Source organism: Chrysemys picta, chromosome 4 (genome assembly GCF_011386835.1).
Source record: "Chrysemys picta bellii isolate R12L10 chromosome 4, ASM1138683v2, whole genome shotgun sequence".
NCBI classification, from domain to species: domain Eukaryota; kingdom Metazoa; phylum Chordata; order Testudines; family Emydidae; genus Chrysemys; species Chrysemys picta.
The window spans coordinates 35,886,109-35,913,912 of record NC_088794.1 but is presented as its reverse complement, the minus strand read 5'-3'; the positions used below and the strand labels follow the sequence as shown (position 1 = coordinate 35,913,912).

The window sequence follows — 27,804 nt, the reverse complement described above, 5'->3', positions numbered from 1 at the left end:
GGTCAATTTCATGGTCATAGAGTATTGTGTCCAGTTCTGGGCACCACAGTTCAGGAAGGATGTAGAGAGAGTCCAGAGAAGAGCAACAAAAATGATTAAAGGTCTAGAAAACATGACCGATGAGGGAAGATTGAAAATATTGGGTTTGTTTAGTCTGGAAAAGAGAAGACTGAGAGGGGACATAAAAGGCTGTTACAAGGAGGAGGAAGAAAAATTGTTTTTCTTGACCTCTGAGGATAGGACAAGAAGCAATGGGCTTAAATTACAGCAAGGGAGGTTTAGGTTGGACATTAGGAAAATGGTTTAGGTTGGACATTAGCAAGTATTTTGCTCCCAGTCTTCTAAAATAACTCCCCCTCCTCAACAGATTTAAGGAATATGCCTTCCAACCTTTTTCCAGATTTTGCCCAAGATGGGATTCCAGTTGACAGTGGTTGGGTGGGTCTGGTTCAAAGGACTGTTTCTTATCTCTTGAGCTATTCAGCTGGTGAGACACTTTGAAAGTTAAAAATCTTGTTAACTCCTCTGTAGGTGCATGCACCATGTAGTACATGAGTTCTATGAAAAAGCATATGAGCCTTAGAACTGTTGCTCTAGTTAACCATTTTAGACCTTGTTATGATCTGAGCTGTGGTTTTGTCTTTAACTGTGAGCGTGCGCACACACACATTTAAGAAAAACTGTTTTATTTATCCTCCAATTTGGGAGCATGAGATATGGTCAGCAATCCATGAGGAATTTCAAGTCAGTCCGATTAGTTATATAGATTTTAAAGCTCGGCTGTCCTAAGAGCTCCAAACAGTTAGTTGGCCTCAACCTTAACCATAGCAGAGCTATCTATTGTGCTACAGCTATAATACTTGACACTTCTCTAGCCTCTTTCATTTAACATTTCAAAATTCTTTGCAAACATGAATTAAGACTTCCAACATCTTTATTAGGTAGTTACAGCAGGAACAAAATATATTATCATACTGTTTAGAAACTAAGGTATAAAGCTTGCACAACTTACAACAGAATTCAGATCTGATTCAGTCACTATCAGTAACCCTGACACAATACTGCCTTCATGATATTGGTTCCTTCTGAATACCAGTAGCTGGAGGTACTTGGAACTTGTAGGTTAAACCTTTCCTATTTGAAATTTGATTTTTACAGAATACAAATATTTATAGAGGAGAACATTCAAAGACTTGGTTTTCCGATGCTTGGGAAATATTTATTTTATGTTGAATACCCGTATGCTACCTTTTTCTTAAAAAAACAAAACTCAAAACCAAAACAGACTGAACTTGAGAGAAGCTGCAGGGCAAGCATTTATCTTCCTACACCACCTTTAAGAAATTTATTAGTCATACAGCACTCTTCGCCTTGGAACTTTGTTTTTCTCCTCTTACTAAAATACTGACATGAGGCCCTGTCTGTTCCATGTCGGGAGACCTCTTTACAAAAGTCACTGCCCTGACATGGTTAAAATGCTTTAGTCTTGTAGGCGTAAATGTGCTACTGAATTGCGTTATGACTTTAGATATCAGAATAACTTGATTTTCCTTAATGGTTGCAACAACAATAATTTTGAGGTATATTAACTGTATCACACTTATCAGAAGCTTTTTGAAGTCTATTTTTAAAGACTTTGATGGAAAAGGGAAGTGGGAGGTCAATGGGTCTCTACAGAGGCCAATATATTCTGAACTCTAGTTACTAATAAGTAAATCTTCCTTTCTCTAAGCTGTGTGTTTAAATCTCAACCATAGTGTTGAAATAACCATAGTTAGAATAACTGTCCTTTAAAAGAAGGATCCTGCATGATGAATAAACAGTTTATTGAATTAGGTGAAATGGGTCTAAGCAGATTGCTGAATGCACACAGTTTTGAGTGGGCTTGTTGAGCCCCAGGGGCAGGGTTCTTACATGAATAATTAGATGGCTGTGTTTTCCAACTGTGGCAACATTTCAAAGGTATAACGATTCTTTTCATTTATGTAGCATAGGCATCAAATAGGAAACTCCCAAAGTACATTGCAGGTTTTGGACCCAGTTTTCAAGGTTGAGTGCCAAAATCCCCAATTTTGCTACTTAAAAGGACACCCAAATGGGCATTTAAGGTATCCAAGTTTCAGAATTGACCTCTCAATACATAGTTGCTGCACCTACCATTCTTTGTCTGTAGCCAGCTTTGAAATGGAAATATGCCATAAATTTTTCAGCCAGCAATACTACATATTCTTAATGAAGAAAATCATAACCAATTGAAATATGAAGGTATGTTTAGTTATTAGAATATAAATATTCAGGAATTTGGTTGATTCATTAAAATAGATTTTGAAGTGCAAGAAAATCCAAATCAATCAATGACTGTTATTTTTCAAACAGACAAATTCACTCTACTGATCAGCTCAATTTTATAAAAATAAACTAAAGTTGGTAAGACGTACTACTTCTTAAATGAATCTCTCTACATATGAATTTTCTTTGCTCAGTATTTTTCAATCTAGGAACGAAAATTGTAGGTGTTTACAATTTGAAAGCTTTTCCAGTTCCTCTCAACTTCTGTCACTGTTCTCTGGCTTGTACTCCATATTGTGCATCCTGTTTGGGAACTGGTTTCAAAGCACAACATGGACAACACTCCAACTGTGTATTTTCAGTGTGGGAAACAAACACACTCTGCAGATGATTGTTGGCTCAAAGACCAGCTTTGTATAAACCCCAACTAATTGGGATGGATACAGACAATGCGCAAGTCAGTGCCAAGCGGACAACAGAGAGGATTTTGTGGTCAGCAGCTTGCTGGTGAAACATGGAGTGTGCTGGATGTTACAGCATCTCTTAAACACTATAGTTTAAAAGATGAAATCCAAAACATCTTGCTCTTTTTACAAATGGAAGGAGTAAGACTTAAAAATGGAGATTATTATGGGGTCTGCTGTTTTGATAACTTAACAGGTGAGGGTTTACAGGGATACTTGTCACGTTTCCCCCTCTTGTGTTCCAGGAGCCAGAGTTGGGGAGAGAGGCTTCAGGTTTCCCAGCCTCTCCACACACTGGGGACAGGGGAAGGCCACTTCTGGCCAGGGCTTCCCAGCATATAGCAGGAACAGCTGATCCAAGAGGGCAGTGAGAATTTCCTGTCCAGACTAGAAGGGCAGCAGCAAAGGTCTTTGTTTTCAGCGCCTGGTCTTGGTTCTGGATTTGCATGGGGTAGGAGAAGAGGAGGATACAGTAAATTTCTAGGTATTTTCAAGCCTACCTACACTACTCTTCTAAAGCACATGAGCAACCTTAATTGTGCCTTGTAGTAACACTGTTGAGGGGTGGGGGAGATGGCAAGAAAATCTAAAGTGTTATTTAATCAGTTTAATCTAATTTGGGACCTCAGACACTAAAATGATTTAAGTCTAATCATGGTATAGCATGGTGTTACTACAAGGCACACTTAAGGATGTCTGATGTGCTAACTCTGCATTTCCCTACTGTAACATGTTAAGGTAAAACTTGAAACAAATCTGAACTCTGAGTTCCCTAGGTTTATAATGTCTGCTTTGGGGATAATTTCAATATTTCTATACTGTATTATTTTACTGACACTTACTCTCAACTATAAATCTATTTTAATATAGCTTTTTGTCTTGGAATTCATATTAGTCCTTTCAAATGACTGTACCACCTGCTCTCTATTATTAATTGTTTGTATCACTGTAGCACCCAGAGCCATTGCTCAGGATTGGGGAATTTACTATGCCAAGTGCTGAACAAACAGGTACTGAGGCCTCATTCTATAGTTATATGTATACTGGCAAAACATTTATCAGTCCAATATAGTATTCTAGCAAAACCCTCCTAGTGAATATGCAGTATATACTAGCAGATAGGTGCTTTTGCTGGTATAGGTTATCCTTTTTTGCTAGCTATACTGACAAAAGCACTCTTATACTGAGTCTACACTATGGCTTTTGCCAGCAAAGAAATGTTACAAAAAATCTCTCACATTCCTGATTTTTTTTGTAGAGGCAAAAGTTCCTGATCTGGCCTAAAACAATCCTTACTGCAAATTGAGAACAGGTGCAACCCAGCACTTAGTGCAGTTTTTCTACATTAGCCGGAATATTTTAAGGTTATAGATTTTCAGTTTCTTTGGTAGCTTGTTCTGGTTGCTAGAAAACTTAAAAAAAAAAAAAAAAAAAAAAAAAAATTCTGGCTTGATGAGCTGGCACTGAGGGCAACTGTCATGTTACGTAGAAACTAATCTGTGTTGTGGTGAAAGATTTTTTAGTTCATGCCCTCTGGCATTGACTCCTTTTTAATGGAATCTGTTTATATTAATCCCACTTTAAAACCAAAGAGCTAGCTTGATCTAATGATTTATCATAAATTCCATCGTTCCCTATTGCATAGTGATGGGAGAAAGTTTTTGGACTGTACAGCTGGGTATTTTCAAAGGTGGTGGTCTCTAGTCTAGTTCATAACACAAGAAATAGAAGTTACAAAATGAAATTAATAGGCAGCAGATTTAAAACAAACAAAAGGAAGAATTTTTTCACACAACATAGTCAACCTGTGGAACTCCTTGCCAGAGGATGTTGTGAAGGCCAAGACTATAACAGGATTCAAAAAAGAACTAAATAAGTTAATGGAGGATAGGTCCATCAGTGGCTATTAGCCAGGATGGACAGGGATGGTGTCCCTAGCCTCTGTTTGCCAGAAGCTGGGAATGGGTGACAGGGGATGGATCACTTGATGATTACCTGTTCTGTTCATTTCCTTTGGGGCATCTGGCATTGGCCATTGTTGGAAGACTGGATACTGGGCTAGATGGACATTTGGTCTGACCCAGTATGGCCGTTCTTATGTTTTATATTGAAAGCTGGACTGAGAGGTGAGTAATGAGAACAGATTTTACATTGGTGTTCGAGCATTAAGAATATTTGTTTGTTCCATGTATGAATAGTAAATATGATGGATTATTGCTCACTTACCTGCAGTGACAGAGTCCTGTGGTACCTTATAGACTAACAGACGTATTGGAGCTTAAGCTTTTGTGGGTGACTATGTCTGATGAAGTGAGTATTCACCCACGAAAGCTTATGCTCCAATACGTCTGTCAGTCTATAAGGTGCCACAGGACTCTTTGTCGCTTTTTACAGATCCAGACTAACACGGCTACCCCTCTGATACTTACCTGCAGTGTACGTCTTGCTCTCTAAAATCAGGCTAATGCCAATAAAAGTAGACTTATACGTAGGGTAAGGCAAATCTCTCTTAAAGGAACTAATCATATTTGTTCTGTACTAGTAGCTTTACTATCACAGCCCTATATATTTCAGTAGGGCCAGTTGGAGCCCTTGTTAGGGCTTGCTGACCAGGAAAGATAACTGGCAAGCCATTTGGCGCTAGTGGTAGTATTGTAGGGAAGAGTCAAGAGGGCGTAGGGCGGAGTGGTATGGATTCAGCTCCCTCTTACATTGCTGTGTAGACATACCCTAAGCCAAAGGTTAGTGGGACTTGAGTCAGCTGACTCATGTCAGGGAACCCTGGGCATGAGCATCTACATTGCATTTGAAGCCTAGGTTAAGGATTTTCTGACCCGTGCTCAAACCTAGGGTTCTGACATCTACACTGCAGTGCACAGATCTGAGTTCAAGTAATTCTATCCCAGAGTTCCAAGCGCCACCAACTCCTCAGTGTCTAAACTAGCCCTATGACAGTGTTGCACTGTGGGAAAACTCTCCGGCCCACCCGGTTTCCTAACTGTGACAGTGCCATTGATGGAACTCGGGTGCCCATAAGGAGCACACGAGTACATAAGTTGCATAATTAGCTCTTTTGGTGGCTGTTTCAGTAGAATGACTACAATTTGAGAAGGCTTTATACCGAACTACCATTCAATCTGAAAATGGGTTCTCCATCTCCAGGCTGAGTCACATCGGCAGGAAAATATTCACGTGCACCTGTTCTGGAGATAATTAGGACGTTCGTCTCCAGGGCCATCAAATTATTAAAATGAAACTTTGCAATTTGTAATTTTTAAAATGATCAATGAAGATGTTTTTGTTTTGGTTGTTTTTTTTTATTTTTTTTTCTGTTCAATTTGAAGATTGACATAAATTGTGGGTTTTTGGAGGAAACACCCAGACCCAGTCTGGCTGTTGCTGGCTGCAAAGCAGTCAAGTGCATCCCCTGGCAGCCCCAGAGATCCCTTCGCCAATGCAGCAGGTGCAGGGATAAGGAGGCTGGGGGGGAGTTTTGGGACTGACTCCCACTCACTGTCCTCACAGTGCATGTAGCCCCAAGTTAGGGTTACCACCTAGCTGGTATTTGCCTGGCCTACCCATTTTTTATATGAATTCACCAGTTGCCAGAAAAATAATTTAATTTGCTGTTTTTTTTATGTGAGTCTAAAGATTTGCATTATTATCAGAATCCACTAGGATATCTAATGTTAAAAGTTTCTGTATCCAGCCAAAGATGCTGCAGTGTTCCCACTTCTGCAGTTTAAGAGATAACAGATCAAAATTATTGAAAACATAGCAGCTGTATGCCCACCAAGAGTCAAGTGCACTGCACATGTATGAGAGAGGGGGTTTGAGTCAGGCAAGAGTGAGGCGAGTGGGATGTTATCAATCTTATCTATATGTGTTATCTCTTTAGATACTATAAGTGGCTGTTGGGGGGGGGGGAGGTTGTGGTGGCTGTTGGGGCGGGGGGAGGTTGTGGAGTTGCCTTGGGGTTGGGGGGGGGCTTGTCTTGTGGCAGGGGGGTGCCTTTTTGCATTTCAAAGGTGGTAACCCTAGCCCCAGGGAGGGTAGAGGGGGCCGGGAACAAGGAACAGAGAGCGGAGTGGGACCAAGCGGTTTCCCTGCAGGGAAGGGGAGTGGCAGAACTCCCAGCTCAGCCTGGCTGGGAGAGGGATGACCCCCAACATCCTGGCCAAGAACTTCCTCCTGCCAGTCAGCTTTGCTCCCTGTTCTGGGCAAACTCTACACAGCAGCAATGAGGAGCTGGAGCTGCAGGAAGCTATGGGAAGTTACTTGGGTTGGCTCCCACTCACTGTCCTGACAGTGCACGCAGCCCTACGGAGTGCAGGGGGCACCAGAGAGCAGAGAGTGACCAAGTGGCTGCCCTACAGGGTGTGGGAGCAGCTATACTGATCTGGGAGCTCTGCTGCTCTGTCATCCTGCAGGGCAGGATCTGTGATACTGTGTTTGCAGACCAGTGTTCAGCAGACAATGGGTTAACAGTGATCTGAGCAGCTCCTGTTTGCAAAGGGAGGTGTGGCTTCCATTAGCAGCAGAGTGCAATAGACTGCAACACAGATTGTCAGCATAGAGAGGACTAAGGAAATTGCTGTAAGGAACTCTGGGATACATCCAGAGGACTTCTGGAATCTGAGTGCACACAGGAAAGCAATAGGGCTTAGATCCTAGTCCCAGCTTAACATGGGCTTGGACCCTCCAAGTCTAGTATAGCTGGAGTTTTTTGGAGGTTCTGGAACATACTTATGGAGAAAGAAATTGGCTGGTGGGGATGTGACCAGTGTCCCAGGGGAGCCAACTGAGGTCACTCAATTAGGGTGAACTGCAAAGAATGGGGCAGACAATCCCCAAAGCTGGTGGATATTCCAATACTTAGATTTACCAAAGCAAGCCAAAAGAGCTTCTTATAATACCTTACTGGTTACCCAGAAGCCGACAACATAGTTCCCTTAAAAATAACGATGAGGAGTCCTTGTGGCACCTTAGAGACTAACACTCCTTGTTGTTTTTGCTGATACAGACTAACACGGCTACCACTCTCTAACCAGTTCCCTTAAAGTAACCCAGCCTCAGGTCTCCACCTAGACATCTAAGTCAAATAGGAGGAGGATTACTAAAAATCTTATTCATCATATAAAAATGGTTCTGCCAATCCCAGAGGATTGGAAACGATATCTCCAAGGTAAATGAATATTCCATATCTTAACCGAATACACGCTTACAGCCAATTCTTATTCAACTAAAATTTATTAAAAAAAGAAAGAGAATTGGTTAAAAGCTCAGTATACATACAGACTTGAGCACAATTCTTGAGGTTCAGTTTTGTAACAGAGATGGTCAGCTTTGTAGATGCAGAGAGTTCTTTCAGAAATAGTTCATAGTCCAATGTTTATATAGAGGGTGGTCCAGTCAAGACTGGGATCTCAGTTCATATGGCTTAGGCTTCCCCTGCATGAAGCCTCAAGCAGATCTGAGATGATAGGATCAGGACCCAAGCCATTTTTTTATACAGTTTCAGGCCTTCTTTGACAGCTCAGAATCCTTAGGTGAACAAAAGGCACACATGGGGACCTTGAAGTGGACCCATTTTCTAAGCATCCCTGGTGATGATCCATACAGATTAACATAAGGCAATTGCCTGTTTTTCCACCATTCGCAGATGGTTTGCTATACATTTCAAAGAGATGAATACAGTGATATACTGTTTACAGTTCATGTAAATGTTAAGATGTCCTTTTGATCTCTGAATTAACAGAATACAGCATAGACAGGGACTGTTTGGTTACATTGTTGACCTCTACTAATATATATGTAAATACACAAACATTTTCTCCCCCATGTTTTGAAGGGTTGAATTTGAGTCATTTATCCTGTGGGATGCTTAACCCTTTCTGGTCATGCGTCACAGGGGGACTGCTAGGAATGGAAGGTCTGGACGGTGCGGAAAGTTTCATTCCACACCAACAAACACCTTTTTTGGAGACTGTAAACTTGCTATTTTGTTTGTAGTGGGATTGAATGAAGTCTTCTCAATACCAAGAGGCGATAATCCTGTCTGAGCTATGAGTTGGTTGTTTTTGTGGGTGGGTATTTTTTTTTTTCCTTGCAACTCACCTTCAGCTGGAAAGAGTTGAGTTGATGTTAGCTTGTGGTTTTTTTAGAAGGCTGATTGTGTTCTTTTTTTGAACAATGATTTTGACTTCAGATTTTCTGTTTCGCCCTTCTAGGAGGGTTTTCACTGCATTTGTTTGTTTTCAGCTAGCTAAAATATGTGTGTGTTTGGCACTGGAGAGAGAGAGAATCCCAGGGACAATAGTTTGTCACCTTTTCTTGGGACCCACTCTTAGAAACATAGGGGCTCTAACTCTTCAGGAAAGCATTTGGACTATTGCTTCCATTGCAGGGTCCAAAATAATAGCTTCCAGGTACAGAGCAGGTAGGAAGCTCTTCTCATCACTTAGAGACCACTAACGGTATGTCTACACTGTAAGCATCACAAGTTTCAGCATTGGTTTCACAAGCCTGCCTGGGGATCATGGGTGGATACTCAATTGCCAGCCCATGCAGAGTCCACAATGCTTTGTCTCCATGCTATTCTTAGTGTACTAGTTAGATTAAGGCTAGTGTGGGTATACCTACTTGAGCTGTAGATTGCAGCTTGGATGTACCCTTAGGGGCATTTGACAAACTTAATAGTGAAATGCCTCCTTAGACTGTACAGGGTCATTGAATGCAGTGGTGAAGTTATTTCTTTGCAAATCATCTTTAAAAACAACGGTCGTGGCACAGATACGTCAAAATGTAACTCTTCCTTCTGAACCCTGTTGTCCTACGCTCCTCTATTTTTATATATATATCACACTTGGGTGACCTATCAACAGCATCTCAAGAGTCTGGAGAGGTACCACCAACGATACCTCTGTAATATCCTTCTCATCAGTGGGGAAGATCGCTGCACTAATTCCAGCATCCTCCCTGAAGACAATGTCACCGGCATTGAAACAATGATTCTCATGCACCAACTCTGTTGGGTTGGACATTGTGTGCGGATGCCAGACTCTTGCCTCCAAAAACAAGTCCTCTACTCTCAGCTCAGCACCGTGAGATCTCTGACCATAGGTCAGAGGAAACATGCTTTCATTGCATCTTTGTAGTATCTCAAGAAAACTGATGTGGTTCCAGGATTGGACTCCTGAGTCATCTCAGGACCCATGTGTAAATCCGAAATAGAGATCATCCTCAAATCGGGGGATCGCTGATTATATATAAATGTTTTTATTTTTAAAAGATAATAGTGCTACGTAAAGGTGTGGTCAGGACCTGAGCAACCCCTTTTGGCCTGGCATGACACTACAGGTGTGCCCCATCTGTAACTTCCTCAAGTGGAGCAGCAATAGATTGCCATTGAACAGCCCAGGGGCAAGGAGAAGCAGATACATAGCATTCGGTTAGTGGGTATCTTTTTAATAAGGCTTCAGCCCAAGAATCATTACAACAATCATTTTATTAGGCCCCAGGTATAGAGTCCTGTACTGACAGTCCACACCTAAGTCTCTGAATCAGGTTAGACTTGTATCCAGATACCTTGGGAGCAACTGCCACTCACTGCTTTTCTTCCTTGTTCTGCTTCCTGTTACTGTTGTTCCTAGGCTTCAGCTGTAGGCTCTAGCCGTTTTTTTTTTTAAAGGGTTGGTACCTTCCCCATGCGCGCACACAGGGGCTGTTATAGTTCATGGTTAAGGCTATTATTATGTCACGGAATCCATGACTTCCATTGACCTCCATGACATTTTCTGCCCTGGAGCTAGAGCTCCCAGCCAGTCCCGCCCCCGCAGCTGCCAGCCCCAACCCTGGTGGGGGGACCCTGCAGCTGCCTAACCACGGCGGGGGGTTGACGGACATAGGACTCTGTGCCTGGGTAGCTGTAGGGTCCCCCTGCCTGCCAAGGCTGGACAGCTGTGGGGAGTCCCCACTGCCTGCCGCCTGGGAAGCTGATGGACCCCTCAGAGCTGCCCAGCTGCCGCAGGGGGTGGGGAACCCCCCTGAGATGCCCAGTTGCAGGGGGGGTGAGGAGACCCTGTAGCTCCCACACCCGCAGCAGTGAGGGACCGGGGATCCCCAGCAGCAGTGGGTGCTGAACGTGCCTACCCCTTTTGTCAGGGATTTTTATGAAAGTCAGGGACAGGTCATGGGCTTCTGTGAATTTTTGTTTATTGCCCGTGACCTGTCCATGATTTTTGCTAAAAATATTCGTGACAAAAACTTAGCCTCATTCATGGTGCTTTACAAATTCTACGTTTTGATGTAGGCTCTTGGTACTAGAAAGACTGACTCTTGAACTAGGATGTGAACTTTCATATTGTTGTGTTAAGGGTCAAATAGCAATTATATAAATGTTTAAAATGTATTATCTACTCTTAAATTGAAGCTGACTAAACAAGTATTTGAAGTACACCATTATTCTTTGCATATTTCAGGACTGACTCAGCCAAGAAGTAACTGTCACTTCTGGGCCTTAAAAGTTCTGAATAAATTTACAGAAACTAAATATTCAAACTTCTACAATACAAGACACAGGGCAGTTTTTCAGTTAGTTTTGAGTTTGGGCCTGGCACAAAACAGTGTTGATTGTATTAGGTTTATTAATTGAAACAAACTGTCCATGATCACATTTTATCAATGAACACTGGCAATTGAGATGTCATTACAAGAGATTTTAAATACAGGAACTCCTCACTTAAAGTCGTCCGGGTTAACATTGTTTGGATGTTAAGTTGCTGATCAATTAGGGAACATGCTCATTTAAAGTTGTGAAATGGTCCCGTCTAATGTCGTTTGGCAGCCACCTGTTTTGTCCACTGCTTGCAGGAAGAGCAGCCCCTTGCAGCTAGCTGGTGGGTGGTTGGAACCAGGGTGGACCAGCAGCCCCCCTATCAGCTCCCCACTCTCCTAAGTTCCCTGTGCAGCAGCTGTCCCTCCCCCCGCTGCCATGTACTGCTCCTGCCCTCTGCCTTGGAGCAGCTCCCAGAGACTCCTGCTTGCTGAAGGGGGGAAGAAGGTGTCAGGGTGTCTCCCCCTCCCCCCTGCTCCTGCACCCCGCTTACCCCATCTTCCATAGAACGGGGGGGACACACGCCCAACGGAGGGAGCTTCTAGGCAGGAGCTGCAGGTCTCAGGTCTCAGCAAACTGATTTAATTAACAAGGCAGTATACTTAAGCCTGGGGTCAGGTACTTAAAGGGGAAATGCGCATTTTTTCTCTCACACACAGGGTGTGTCTCTGTCTGCCCTTCCTCCTTTCCTGCTGCCTTGTAGAGTGTTGTGAGAGTTAACCCTTGAGGGCTCAGTCAATTGCTAGTTCATTTAGCAGTAAGCCATTCCCTGGGAAATATCCCACCCTCTGACGACTCCACCACAACCAAGCTTCACAATCATCATCACTGTGTACCAGTATTAAATTGTTTGTTTAAAACTTATACTCTGTGTGTGTGTGTCTGTCTTTTGTCTGGGTGAAAAAAATTTCCCTGGAATCTAACCACCTCATTTACATTAATTCTTATGGGGAAATTGGATTCGCTTAACATCGTTTCACTTACAGTCACATTTTTTTCAGGAACATAACTACAACATTAAGCGAGGAGTTTCTGTACCACATTTGCATTCTGCCATTCTTAACTTAAATTGGCAATATGTGGATGAACATTCTGGTTGTCTTCCTTACCCCTAGCTTTATCAATACATTTCAGTCCTGGCCTGCTGCACCTACTGTTGCTGAGATCCTGACAGTCTTGTTTAGGAGTGTCAGCTCTTGCCAAATTACTTTTCATAGTATCTAAAAGGTATAGCCGCTATATCTTAAAGCTTGTAATTCTCAGACTGTAGCTTAAAGATGTTCTAATTTTCTACAATAAGATGTTGTAGATAAGCATTTGCAAGAATGACAGTGTTGCTCATTTTTGTGGGATACTTCTGAGTGTCACCATTGTCGGGATCTGTAAGGCTCTGTAGAAAATGGAGCAATTTGTATATAATGTTTTAAAATAGATTCAGGATCTTTTATTTAGTGCACAGTTCATATTATAAATATACAAATATTTTGCCTTTGTAGATTGATAGAGGCTGTTTTACCCATTTCTATTCACTTTTTAAGTTGCATCATTTGTTTAGTGGGCTAATTGACACAAGTGGGATAATGTAACACTTTAGTCAAGAGTCAGTTAATGTGTTTAACTTTATCCTTCTATTCTGAGAGTGTTTATAATTTTGGTAAAACTTTCTCTGAGCTAGGACTTGATTAAAAATGAGCCCCCCCCATCTCAAAATTAAAGCCAATGCTTAATGACTTAGCCCCGTATAACTGTTGCTCAGGGGCGTCCAGTATAGGTCTGTGGTGTGGATCTGGCCTAAATCTCCTGCTGTCCTCTGATTCTTTCCCCTTATAATACAAGCATGCACTATAGTCTCTTTCATCTTAAAATCCACCCATGACCCCACTTGTCTTTTCAACTACGATCCCTTCAATTTCTGCCCCTTCTCTTTAATCTCTAAGGTCAATGAACATACTGTATGATTACTGTTTGGAGTTCATCTCTTCCAGTTTCATCCTAACCCCTCTCCAATCTGACTTCTGCCCCGTGCATGTCTCTGACACTGTCCTAGCTAAAGCACAGAACCAGCTCCATTCTCATCCTCATTGATGAGTCATCCATCTTTGACAGTTGACCATGGACTACTTGAAAGCTTGTCCCCTTTTGGCTTCTGTGAATCTGCAGTCTCCTGGTTCTTCTCCTGCCTCTAATTGCTCCTTCACTGTGTGTCCTTTGAAAGATCCTCCTCATCTCCCCTTCCACCAGCTTTCTGTGGCGGTTCCACAGGGCTTTGTTCTTGGTCCCCTTCTCTTTTCCCTCTACATCTTATCTCTGGGTAATCTCATCCACAAACTAAATATCCACAAAACTACCTCATTATCCATCTTTAAATCTCACCTCAAACATCTCCTTTGCCAAGACGGCTAAAAAAAAAACTTGGCAATGAGTAGGCTGATGATGTGCAGTCACCACTGCTTATCATGCTGACTGATATTGTCTTATTTCCTTGTACTTCCCCCATCTGACTGTATCCATTGTTTGTCTCATCTCTTATTTAGATTGTAATCTTATTGGGGTAGACACTGTTTTTTTTTGTTCTGAGTTTGTACAGCAGCTAGTATAATGGTGTCCTGACTTAGGTGCTATAGTAATACAAATAAACAGTATTCCCTATCTATCAGGCTTAATTTAAAAGCAAACTTTTAAAATGTGTGATGTGATTTAAATAAAAATATTACACACAACCATCATAACTCAGCACTGATGTCCAAAGACCTGCATAATAATGCCTTTATAGGTTTCTCTTAAGCATAGCTCATGCAAACTTACCACTTTGTTCATGCCACCAAAATTAGAATAAAAACATGCTGAAGTGACTTGGTGGCCATTTCTTTGTTTTCCTTCCTCCATTTCTTGTTGCAGAACCTTTTACTAGTGGAAATGAGCTATAAATTAGAATCTGATTTGTTTGTTCTACAGGTGTATATTGGTGAGCTTCCTCAGGATTTCTTACGTATCACCCCAACACAGCAGCAGCAGCAGATCCAATTGGATGCACAGGCAGCTCAACAGTTACAGTATGGAGGACCGATGGGCACAGTAGGCAGACTCAGCATCACTGTAGTACAGGTATGATTTGTTGCTCTCTTCTAATACATTTGTTAATCTGCTACATCTTCCAACAGTGGCCCCATGAGATCTGGTGCTGAAATTGAAGTTGCTACACTAATTGGATAACTTAGTTTCCAGCTAAGTGGCTCTGTGTATTAGTCTCTCATTATAAAATATGACCTGCCCACACAGTCCCTAGCAGTGTTTACATACTAAATTGCACAGCATTAACAGTAATGCACAGTAATGCCGTTTTCCTATTTAAAACTTCTCATCAGTATTTACTATTTTGGCCACGTACAGTAATTGAGTGGACATGTGCTTCAGTCATTGGGTTACTAAACCATCAGGAGCAGCAGCTTCCATAACATCTTTTGTTAAAATAACTTTTGGGCAGAAGCTTTTTTTCATCAAGGTGTAAAATAAGATACTGTATGACTGCAACTGCAGCTTATAATATTGGTCCTCCTTTAGTGCAGTTGGGGCGGAACTAGATGACCTTTGAGATCCCTTCCAGCCCTACATGTCTGATTCTATATATAGATATATATCTCATGTCAAAGTGAGAAGTTTTGGTGTTTCTGGGACATTCCCTAGATAACTACTGTATCATCTTAGCCTTCTAAACTTTTGCATTCCTTTCATTAACAATTATCTTGCAATCTAGTGTTGGTTAAGTAAACTCTTCCTCTTTTGGGGTGGGGATATTTGGAAACCAAGCTCCTCGTATAACTTGACTTACGAAATAACAGTTGGCTTCTGGTTAAGAAATTATGATAAAAGACTATATTGGAGAAGTAGATGTGACCTAAGTTGTGCATGGGTTTGAAAGTGATGGGAGAGTCCTTACATTCGATACAGAAGGTTAAAAGGAGCAGTTAAACGAATTTCAGAAGGGTCTGGGTACATTCTAATTGATAGACAAGGTAAATGATTTTTGGTACAGCCTTTTGGACAGACTGCAGTGAGCTAAGGCAAGGGCCAAAGAGGCCAGATGAGGTACAAGTTTGGACTACCAACAGACAAAACATTGACATTATTGGAATCTTAAAATATTTTGCTGCTTCACAGAGAATAATCTTCTGTGCACATCATTCACTTAAGAAGTAGTGTAATATATTTTGCTAATTAGTTCCCTTGTTACTTGTGGGGTTTTTTAAAAGCATTTAAAGAGTCATATTGACATTGAGCCAGAACTAAAGAGGAATTACTGTCGGACACTATGCTATTAATGTGTAAGAATACTGTAAGTCCCAAGACTTGCTTCTTCTAGTCAGCCTTTCATTGCCTTCATTCCAGACACTGTCCATATTTTTGTATATACATTTGTAATTATAAAAATTCCAAAGGGAACTGACTTAACAGTAAACTTTTTCTCATAAACTTTCAGTAGCAATGAGCGGTGTAAACATTGTGGCTTGGGCTCTAAAGCCTAAGGGTGGGATACTTTATCCCCCCACCTTCAGCCCTGGTGGATGCAGGGCTCTGGGACTCCAACTCATCTCTCCCTCCCCCCCTCCCCCCCCCCACCCTCAGAGATGTGCTATTAACATGTTAAAAAAAATAATGCATTTAATGTTGTTTTCAGTTAGTCGCAGGTGTTAGTTGCAATTGACAGTCATAAAATATAGCCTTTACACTAAATTTGGCGCTTTTTTGCTAACCACATTTATTTAGGCAATTGTATAACTTATCCTAGAATCATAGCATCAGAGAAACGTAGGGCTGGAAGTGACCTTGAAGTCAAGTCCAGCCCAGTACACTAAGGCAGGACCAAGTAAATATAGACTATCCGTGACTGGTGTTTGTCCAGCCTGTTCCTAAAAACCTCCTATGATGGGGATTTCACAACCTCCCTTGGAAAGCCTATTCCAGAGCTAGAAAGATTTCCTCTCCCCCCCCCCCCCCATCTAACCTAACTCAGCCTTGCTCTACCCCTGAGGATTGCTTTTTTTATTTGAGTCTCTGCCTACATCATAGGTGGGCCCAGTCAATATCCCCTTTCTATCGTGACAGACTTCTTCTAAACTAATATAGTTTCACTCATAATTAATAAAGAAAATGGCAAACTTAATTTTTTTGTTAATTTTCTTCTTCTTTCTTTGTTTTTGGTTTCTTCCCAGGCAAAACTGGCAAAGAACTATGGTATGACCCGCATGGATCCATACTGTCGGGTACGGCTTGGCTATGCTGTGTATGAAACTCCTACAGCGCACAATGGAGCCAAAAACCCACGCTGGAACAAAGTTATTCAGTGTACTGTTCCCCCGGGTGTGGACTCTTTCTATCTTGAGATATTTGATGAGGTTAGAATTTTATTTTTGCTTTGGTGGTTGGGGCGGGACCTTACAAAGCTGTACTGAGGTGACGTAGCCCAGTGATGTATACCAGCACCTGGAATGTGTCACTTTTTTTGTGTGGGTGGCTCACACTTGAACATATTTTTTTTTTCAACCACAACAGGTAGAGGCACTGTCTTTAATGAGAGCTGAGATTCTGATGTAATTATATGAGTTCTGGAGGGATGACATAGGGGTTGTGAGAGGGTTATGTTAGCCTTAAAGTCAAGTGGTTTCTGAATATTCTAATGTTAAACTACAGTGCAGTACGTAGGAGAATTCTTATATTCTGCACTTTAAACTAAAAATAGGCTGCTCGTGCAGTTCTTTAGGAGATGATATTGCAAGACTTTTCAAATCAGATCACAGCTTGAATCCAAGATGTAAGAGTTTTGGTGACAGTAAATCAGTTAAATGTAGAATAATCTTTGTAGACAAATTTGAATTAAAAAATGATTCCATTAAGAGGTTTGTAGCAGGGTAGTCACCCCACTCCGGTCCAGAGGGGTTAAAAGCAGCCCTGGGAGGGGGCTGTGGCTGGGGCAAGCAGCTCCCTGGCTGAGTGGGAAGTCAGGCTCAGCTGGGACCACGCCCCAATTAAGGTTCAGCTGGTCCTATAAAGGCCAGGACAGCCAGAAGCCCAGACAGTTCTCTCTGCTTTAGAGAGAGAGAAGGGCCTGGCTGCCTGGAGCTGAGAGGTACCTGAGGAAGGCTAAAGGAGCTGGGGAACTCTGGGCTGGGAACCCTCCAGGCTGCAGGCCTAGAGTAAGGCCAGCTAGGTACTGGGGTTGCAAAGGGACAGCCCTGGGTAGGCAGAGGCAGCAGGTCCAAACCCCCCTTTGCCAGTGATGAGTGGCTGACACTGCAGTCTGCCCCAGGGAGTGGGGGCTTGATAGTGACTGGCAGTGGCCTGGTACTGAGGCGAGGTGGGGTTAGTGAGTAGGGGTTCCCCTGGGAGGAGAGACCTAGTATGTGAGGGGTTACTGCTAGGGGGCAGCACCCCAGGTACAGGGGCACTGGGGTCCTGGGAGGGACTCGGGGCCAGAGGACAGGCAGGTCACCGGCCTGCAGAGGGTGCTCCAGGAGCTGGAATGAACTAATTCCCAAAGCAACCAGCAGGAGGTGCCGCAGGGGTGAGTCCGCTCCTCTACAGGGTTCTGGTGACTAAAATTCATCGTACATGATTATGAGCCAGAATCCCAGGTTCACATCAGGCATTCTTTCCTTGCAGCTATAGTTTCCTCCTGCTTCTTTCTGCTGCTGCCTCCTACTTCACTCGTTGAATCTCTTCCTCCCAGCTCCTCTCTTACTATCCTTGGTGCCTAAAACTTTCACTGCTGCTCCTGGTGCATGTGTGGGAGAGACAGTAGCTTTAGAAAGCTATCTATAATGGTAACATGTTAGAATCTTGTACCTTACGGGTATGAAATCACATCTATGGGTTTTCATAGCTTTCAAGATTTTTCTTTCAGTATAATTGTCTTATGTCAAGGTGGCCAATCTTTTGGACAATAAGTGCTGGATAGTGTACTTTGGAACCTTAAACTACTCAAACTCCTGAATAGTCATGGTAGATAGTCCCATGGTTCTCAATGAATAGATGCCATCAGTCTCTCCTTTGAGAGGAATCTGCCATCACACCTAAATAATCTGACCAGCAATGAAGAAATCATCCCTTTACACAAGAGACCTCACACAGTCTTCCCTTTTTTGAGCAAGCTATCAAGAAACAAAACCTTCTGTTCTGCTGGTATCCTGGATTCCTCTGTTAGGGTTCAAGACTTGACATGGTACTTAAATAATGCTTATTCTTGTGGATGATCACCTGCCCACAGACAAGGAAGTACATCTGTACTCAACTTATTGGATCTCTCTGACACTTGATATTGTTGATGACCAAATTACTCTTGTCCTGATCTCAAGAAGCTGCAGAGCCAAACAGAAATGCAGTGGAATGGTTTAGGTCCTTCCTCCTTGGGCTGAATCCAGAGGATTATTGGTGGGCATTTGATCATCTCCAGGGCTTTCCATCTGCAGAATTCAATAAGGCTTAATTCTCTCCCCTCACGTTATTCAAGATCAGTATGAAACCATTAGGAGAGTTCTCATTTACACCAAATGTAAATAGGTCCATTTCTCAATACATAAGTGAAATTGGCCCACTACAAAGCAGCTGTCTTAATCTGGAACCCAGACAAGACTAAGGTGGTGCTGATGGGAAGCATGTTGAAGAACTTGCTTCGTTTTGTAGCATGAGCCACTATCAAGGGCATTTTTCCTTCAGAATAAGTTGGATGCCTAGATAACCACAGACTAATAACTGGTGACCCTATAGGACTCAGACCTGACTGTGGTGGTCTGTGCATTCGTGACTTCCTGCCTTGATTACTGAAATTTGTTAAATGTAGAAATGAAACCACATTCCCTTAAAAAGCTTCATCTGGTTTAAAAAAAAAAATGCAATAGCCCATCTACTTAACAGAACTGTTCACTTTGAACATGTGCTTCGCTGTCTGCCCCAACAGCCTCTTGAATTAAAAAACATTAATTTTCATGGGAGATGTATTCCTTTGGAACAATGGCACTGTGGTGAATATGTGGAAGCTTGTGATTGCAGCAGACAGAACTTTCACAGGAGCTGGACCTGTGGAACTCACTCCCACAAGAGAAATGACCAACATCCTCACTAATAATTCGACAACTACACATAAATCTCATTTCTGCCTAGCTCACCCTCAGTTTCTCCACATAGGCCCATGCATGTGCACTCAAGAGAATCCCTACAAACTAATCAGGGTTTCTTTTACATTCTAGGAATGAAAAAATATGTATTTTCTATCTTTAGATACTTGGTAGGTGCTCACATACTGTTGTATTAGAAATCATAAAAGAGATGTGGGTGTATGGTGAGTGGATAGAGATGATTGCAAATGAATCAAAGCATATGCTTCCTCAAAAAGGAGGCAGTGTTGGTAGGCTCTCTAACTTTTTGTTTTACTTTATACATTCTCTGCCCTCACACCGAAGTTTCTCTGCAGCTCGACCAGTAGTGGTGGTAATAAAAAATTCTACTCTAGCAAATTTATCTAGTGCTGGTTTTAGTAAGTCTGTTTTGGCTTAGAGAATCATAAAAATCAGATGTGGAAATACCTGTTAGACTCGATAACCAATCTTACTGCCATTGTGTGATTGCTCCTTACAGTATGTTTTTAATGCTTTTGTCCAGTTTTGGGTTAAATGTGTCAAGCAATTGGGCTTTCACTGCTTCCGGTTTGGAAGCTTAATTTTGTCCCCTCTCCAAAGAAAATTGATGTGAACAGTCAAGCCATTCAAAAGTAAAACTGGTTTTGCTGAGGGTGGATTTGGAGGCTCCACTTCAGGATTCCAACTGTAGGGAACACTTTTCTGCGCAACAGAGTTGGCAATTTCCCAGGAAAAACTACTTGAAGACGGTGCAGGTAAATACCAGCTTAAACCCAGTTTAAACCTGGAAATTGGGAAAAAATAATTGCATCAGCGTCCTGCAAGTTCAGCAACCATAGAACAAATCTTTTCAAACTGGATACATCCATTCAGAAGTTAGGAATAGGGTCAGTCTATCCACTACATCAAAGTTGGTCTGCTGCTGCCAAATGCTGCGTAGCCAAATGGCCCTGGACTGGTAGTCTGCAACTCTTCATGCTTCTGATGGTTTAATGCTTCAAGCCTACATCGCTTCCTTGTTGTTTTCTATACTGGAATGTTTTTGACTCTTGTTTATATAATATTGAAAACTGAAATGAGTCATGACTTGTTTAACTTTCTTGAGAAAATACCAAACCAAAATATATACATACATTCTGATGTTCTATATTATGACTATATTAGTATTACACCCACTGCAATTTACTTTTATTTGTACAGCCCTAAATAATCTATAAATCTATTGCCTTATGTAACCACAACTTGAATATGTAACTAAAACTAAGTGTAATGTGATGTGTATTAACTACAAATAAAAATAGGAAATGCCTTAAACTGGAACTAATTAGTTTTTTCCTGGGGCTGTAAAAAAACATCTCTGATAAATGCCAGGTTATCCTTGCTGTCTAAAGTGCAAAATAACTTTCCCCTCCTCAAGTTGGTTTCCAGTTTTATGTAGTTTGGATCCTTTAGTGAGCTAAGATAGTGAGGATGAATAGATGGCTAGTAGTTCAAAGTAGCAATACTGCAACTAGAGGCATTCAGATCAATCAGCATTTGAGAACCTACAATATATATCACTTTGGAGCTGCTGTCAGTACAGTCCATACTGATGCCAATGTTGCATTTCTTTAGCATATTCCATCTGTGGATATGAAAGTAATAAGCTGTCTCTGGCTACCCTGTCGCAGCTCCCCATGCTGAAAAGCCATAGTCCCTCTTTTAAAAAGGTACTTAGCTGTATCCTTTCTGGAATACAATCTTCAGTAGGGAAAAATCTTTGCAGGGAATATTGGCTGAACAGCCTAGTGTTTAATTTCTGCTGTCAAAGTTGTGTTGCAAAGGATGGCTTAAAACTGAAATGGGTAAAATGTGACACTGAGACTTGAGTTCAAAGAACGTTAATCAGAAATCATGTTCAGAAACTTTTTTTCTGAAGGCCGCAAGTTTGATCAGCAATATTTTATTTCCAATGCCCTTCAGCGAGCCTTTTCAATGGATGACCGCATCGCCTGGACACACGTTACTATTCCTGAGTCTCTGAAACAAGGAAAGGTGGAGGATGAGTGGTATAGCCTGAGTGGAAGGCAGGGTGATGACAAAGAAGGAATGATTAACCTGGTCATGTCGTATGCGGTAAGCCAAATGCGTTTTTGCCCTCAGGATATGGCTTTCTTAGGGATGGGAACAGAGGAGTAGTCTGATATAATAGAACAGCTCAGTAAACCATGTTTTGTCATGTTGATTTTATATTGTTGAAACCTATTGATGTAAGTGAACCTAATATTTTTAACTGTTCTATCAATAAACACTGCCATTCTACTCAGTGAGAGAGCTGGATGTTGCACTTGCTGTATAGCATGTTATCCTAAAAGGTGGGCACACCATGAGTTGAAAGGAGAAAAATGGTATCCAGATTCTTTGAGGTTCTTCATATTTCCTGGTTTTTCAAAAATGACATGTCCTCCATGCTGTTCTATCTACAGCTGAAGTTTAGTTTTTCTGTGTGAAACTGTTGCTGCTTGTATAACAATATAACCCTTCACCCCTTACAAGCTTTCTAAGTTACCTGTATAGTAGTATTCCTGATTGTTTGTTTGAGTAGGCTTAACTAATCATTCTCCACTTTGAGTATTTTGAGTGCTCCTATAATGATTAGTTTTAATCATTTAGGTTGATGGCACAGACAGCTCAAAATTCAAAATGAACTTTTAGAGTAGCAGCCGTGTTAGTCTGTATCCGCAAAAAGAACAGGAGTACTTGTGGCACCTTAAAGACTAACAAATAAATATGAGCATAAGCTTTCGTGGGCTACAGCCCACTTCTTCGGATGCATCTGAAGTAGTGGGCTGTAGCCCACGAAAGCTTATGCTCATATTAATTTGTTAGTCTCTAAGGTGCCACAAGTACTCCTGTTCTTTTTAATGAACTTTTACTTGGAAGACTGTAGGTTTTATGCTCAACTGGAGACTTACAAATTCATAACCTCAAAAGCCATACGAGGCTAAGAATAGTTTAAAAGAACCTTTATCGAGGGGAAGATGCTGGGAAATCTTTGTGTTGGAAAAATTAGATGGCTTTTGGTCCAGAAGGCACTGTTCAGATGGGGAGGACTCTACCACTTGTACTTGCAGTGAGTGGTGGAACTACTCTTAAGTACTACTAATTGAGGAGTAAGGGTGGCAGAACTTAAGCAAGAAGCACTCTGCAAACTCAGGACCAACTTGATCTTGGGTTTGACTTGTTCAAAACCTTGGGATCCAAATTATTTATTGATCATGACAAAGATTCCACCATTTTTACAAACAGTTTAGATCACTAAAGGTAGGTATTGAATGACTTAAGCAGTGCCTGCAAAAATTGCCAATTAAAGAAGAAAAGATAACATGTTCAGAGAGCTCAAGGAGCCTTAGACGACATCAACCTTTAAAACACTATGCAAGATGCAATACACCCCCTTGTGGACATGGATAATATGATTTTTGTTTGTTTGTTTTGTTATCTTTGATCAGTGAGAGTATTAGTATTAATGGAAGTTGTACAGTGTCTAAATTGAGACTGCTTTAAACCAAATTCACATTCTTTGGCTCGTCTAAAGTAATCCAGCTGCACTCACTTGATTTTGAGAAATGACTTCCCTTTTAAATAGTAATGGATTAAAGCTCTTTATACAGAATTTACTCTATTGTAAAAACTTTACAATTTGTGAAATGAAGCAGAATTCATGAACGTATACAAGAAATTTTGGAAATTCAGATTATTTCCTACTTCTTACTAATGAGTACCTCCATTTTTATCTGGGAATTGTTACAAAAAGCTAGCTTAATTTGACACGGCTTTGTGGGTTATAGATTCGTTCCTTCAAATGGCAATTCATTTTGCGTACTCATTGACTTCCTGAAAAGTGATATTCATATCTATTATTGCTAGTTTGCTGTACTAGTCAATGTAAAGTGACTAGCAAGACTTGAAGGTTTTGCTCAAATGCATTGTCAACTTTAGTTGTGTTTAACTGTTCTTTTCTGTCATCCTTTTGGTATCAAGTCCATACCAGCTGCCATGATGATGCAGCCGCAGCCAGTGGTCCTGATGCCCACAGTATACCAGCAAGGAGTTGGATATGTACCTATTGCAGGTATGTTCTCCATCCTTGCATCAATTCAGTTTCACTTATAATGCTTAGTCGCTCTTTTTAAATTAGTTTAAATTCTGCAGAAATTCAGAGGCTGCCAGAGAAATACTAAGATAGCATGCTGGCTACTACCAGCTCAAATGGATCCCTTACCTGAACCCACCAAAGATTGGGAGCATCATGGAGATCACTTGTATTGGGGGTTAAGGAAGTGCTCTCTATTCCAAATTCCAATTTCTCATTCTAGAGTATGGCCAAGGGAAGTAGGAAGGTGCAATGGGGAATTCCCAAGGCACTGTGGTGCGGGAGAGGAATCTTCCCCAGAGGCCACAGAGGAGCAGCAGAGCTGCTCTGCAACTTGGGAATCTTGCCACAGGACTCAAGTAGTTTCTTTTGTATTTGTGCTCATCCTCCCAAGAGGATTTGTCAGTGGATCTATATGGCAGCATGTCAATTGGACCCCAACTTCCTTCTGCACAGTGGTGCACAGGAAGCTTCCATGGAGCTGGGATCTGTTACTCAGGGAGTCCTGGCTCCTGTAGACTCTCCGAATCCTCTTTTGTGTAGCAGAACTGAACCACTTCTACTCTGTTGGCAGGGTCTTCTGTGCTCACAGAGGGACAGAATCTACCCACGAGTGCTTCTTTGCAATAGCATGTAGAAGAAAGTTATTTAAAATGGCAGCCAGGATACACAAGTAGCTGAAGACCAACTTTTTCTTCAGAGGGTTTAGCATAGACTTTCTCTGCTGAAATTCACTGCATTATTGTACACAACTGGGACAAGGAGAGAGCCTATACTTTGAAGCAGAGCCCCTTTTATTTTTGTAAAAAAGTAGTAAAAATCAATTAGACTGTGAAATTGCCTTTCAAACTTCGGAAGCAGCATTAAAGTATTTAATAGGCTTTTTGTGATATTTTATTTCTCACATGACATATGGTGTTTAAAAGTTTCATTCTGATATGATATGGACATGGATTCAGGTGCAATAGCTGACTCTAATATAATGTCAGTTTGTGTACATCAAAGGGAAAGACTGAATTCAGTGTGGGTTTTTTGGTTTAAGTTAATAAATGCATTCAAGTCTATGTGAATAAGTGACAGAATGGATAGGGCATGATCATAGCACCAAGGGTTGAACCCAAATTCTGATTCCAAACTCATTTATTAAAGTTAATATGAAGCTTAAATTCCATCAGGAATCTGGGTTACCTGGATGTGGAAGCAAATTTACTCCACAGTAGTAATGTGTACAAGACCATTGAAATAACTGCACATACAAAAGATTGAAGCATTAAACAGTGAGTGTACTAGAGGTTTGCACACTTTGTTGCTTTAGTAGTCCTAGTGCATTGCACCCAACAGGGACTCTGGCATTCTTTCACTTCCCCCTTGTTAAGGAACCCCCTTGCAACACAGTTCCCTCCCTCATGCTGGTGGTTCTGGGTCCCCCAAGCCAGGGGTTCTTTGTGCACCACTGCCTTCTCCTTTCCACTCTCATTTTCTTCCAATCTTGAGGAAGAAGTCTTTCAGGGCAGCAACATTTTAAACTGTATCAGGAACTAAAAATGGGGAGGAGGAAGGGTATTGTTATGTAGCAATGTGTTTAATGGCTACCAGCAACTGGTTCTTTGATCTATAGACAACTAAGAAAGGTGGTTGAAGCTGCTGGCTCTGCTAACCAGATGCTGAAACTGCATGTGCCCCACTTCTTCCTTTCAGCTTTGATTCTCCCCCCTCCCCCTCCTCAAAAAAAAAATCAGTAGGGTTCTGTCCACTGGGAGAGCATTCTCTGAAACCTTGGAATTCATCAGTTCCAGCATTCAAAAGTTATTGTGTTACAGAGAAATGCCATTTAATTGAGTGTTAGACCTCATTTCATCAGCCAGCTAACTAGTTTTGACTATAATTCATATACTCTGAAGTGCAATTCCATTATGATGTAAACCAAATGCATATGTAGTTCTTGCATGTTTCAATTAGAATTTAATATTTTTCTTATTGTAGCTTCAAAATCATTAATGTCATAAAAAAATACTTCATATACAGTACTTGTGAATTTCAGTGCTCCACAAACAAGAGGGTGTGAATGGTCCTGGGAGATTACAACTGAATGCTGTACAGAATTTCTCAAACAGCTCTACAAAAAAATTGCAATGCTAGCCTGTCTGGCCCAGTCCTATTGCATGTTGTAGTAAGGACCATGCCTCCACTAAGAGTGCTCTGGCAGTGCTTAATTTGTAATGAAAGAGGTGCTGGGGTTCAAGCAATTAGGTGCCAGGGCTCAAGCAATTTTTTTACTTTCATAACTGATGTGGCAAGCCCAGAGATGCCAGGGCAATGTACTGCCAAGCCCAGAGGTGCTGGGGCTTAGCCCTGGCACAAATTAAGCACTGAATACTGGTATACTATACTAGCAAAGTACTGGTGCGAATGCAGCTATAGTGGCAAAGTTGCGCTTTGCACTTGTGTAGTAAAACTAGCCCCTACCAACAAAACAAGTTATACCATTAAAAGCACAGGGGTGTGAAGACATGTGGTCCCTGACCTGTATTAGCAGAAGTCTGTAATGTAGATCTGACCTGAGACTTATTGTCACAAGAAAACTAAGCTTTCCTCAGAGTTGAAAGATTAGTGCTTTTCTGTAATCTGATGTGCACACCATCTAGTGTTGTCTGCCCCTTTCCACTTTAATTTGAAAATATTTTAAAAAAATCTTTTGAAGAACTTTTATTGGTGAAACTCTTCAAAGCAGAAAAGTACAGAAATCTGAGATTTAGTGCATATGACCTTATTTATTTCCTATATTAAACGTCTAATTTCCTAACTCATATTTGTGTAGTATAGAAGTGTCCTTATCTGGTAACATACCTGTACTGGTATGGGTGGTGTAGCACACTTCTGCCATGGCTATGGAACACTTGTATGTAGCACTGTACTCATTACTGCTGCATTTGTTTTCAGAGTTAACTTGTTGCTTCAGTTATTACTGTGAATGAAAGTATTAGGAAATCCTGCTTCTCTACTTAAACAATTCTTTATTTTTCAGACCATCATGAATTGCTTTCTTTATTTAACAAATGTCAGATTTTTCCACTGTGTATTAAAAAAAAAGACTCCAAAGGTGACTTAAAAGAAAAATATTACGAACAGTTTAATGGTTTTTATTAAATGCTTCTGATTTTTTTTTTTTTTTAGGGGGTTTGAATTCCAAATCAACTTTTTTTTAATTCAGCTCATTTTGCACATGGCATCTTCCCAAGTTTGCATTTGATAATCTCTGGAAGCTTGGACAGAATCTCAGAGTCAGAACAGAGCAGAGTAGAGAGATACTGAATGTAAAGAGTAATCGATATGCCAGTATCCAGGATACAATTAAAGCTACTCCTGGAGTCCCTTCCCCTCAAGTGCTATTTACTTGTCTCCACTCTAGGTGATACTTTAAACCTACTAATGCTACACTTTGGAATCCCTCAGCTTTTTGGACAACTCAAGGGGTGAATCAGCATACCCTTATTGACCACTACCATCTTATCCTTTATGAGTGATGATATCTCAGCCTCTGCAAGTTCAGTTTCATCTGCAGTGTAGGAACAAGGAAAGAGTTCCTAGAATGACATTACCTCAGACCAGGGGGTCTTGGGCCGAATAACTTGTTTATAGTGTCCAATTCCATTTCACTTTTACTGAAGGGTGTTCTCTCCAGATTTTAAGAGATGATACTACCATGTATAACTACAAGGGCGGAGCCTGCTTATTGCTTAAGGATATGACTATGTCACGGTGGTCAACATCGTCACAGAATCTGTAAATTTTGCCACTTATATGGACCTTGCTGCTGCACATTAACAGTTTTAGTTCACTTTGATCAGCTGCTGTGCATTAACTGTTTGTTAGTTTGCTTTAACCTAGTCCTGTTTCAAACAGGACTAGCTCAAAGTGAACTAATGAACTGTTAATGCATGGCAGCATAGTCCGCAAGGTCGCAATGACCATATCATGAAATTTATCTATTTTTTACCATTAACATTGCGGTGAATTATGCATAATTTTACCATATCATCATCATCCATACTTATGGTAGAAGGCTATGAAATTTTGGATTGCTGTGTCCATTACAGCACGCCCATAGTTCTCAATCTCCTAGGGATAGACAGTATTGTTTTAAAATATCCCAACAGGAGATCTTCACTAACT

The 27,804-nt window shown here is 41.2% G+C and overlaps 1 protein-coding gene across 2 annotated transcripts in view; it reads left to right on the top strand.

Moving 5' to 3' along the window:
- Nucleotides 1-27,804, top strand: part of TOLLIP (toll interacting protein) — a 50,390-nt gene that overhangs the window by 4,628 nt on the left and 17,958 nt on the right. Inside the window, exons 2-6 of one of the 2 annotated variants that reach the window (XM_042840119.2) lie at nucleotides 14,323-14,472; nucleotides 16,578-16,760; nucleotides 21,459-21,611; nucleotides 23,520-23,610; nucleotides 24,206-25,176. In XM_042840119.2, the coding sequence (XP_042696053.2) occupies nucleotides 14,323-14,472; nucleotides 16,578-16,760; nucleotides 21,459-21,611; nucleotides 23,520-23,610; nucleotides 24,206-24,261 (633 nt within the window). In that variant the 3' untranslated portion in view covers nucleotides 24,262-25,176. Of the gene's footprint in view, nucleotides 1-14,322; nucleotides 14,473-16,577; nucleotides 16,761-21,458; nucleotides 21,612-23,519; nucleotides 23,611-24,205; nucleotides 25,177-27,804 lie in introns of those variants that run through there. The other variant, XM_005307788.4, reaches the window with a different exon arrangement.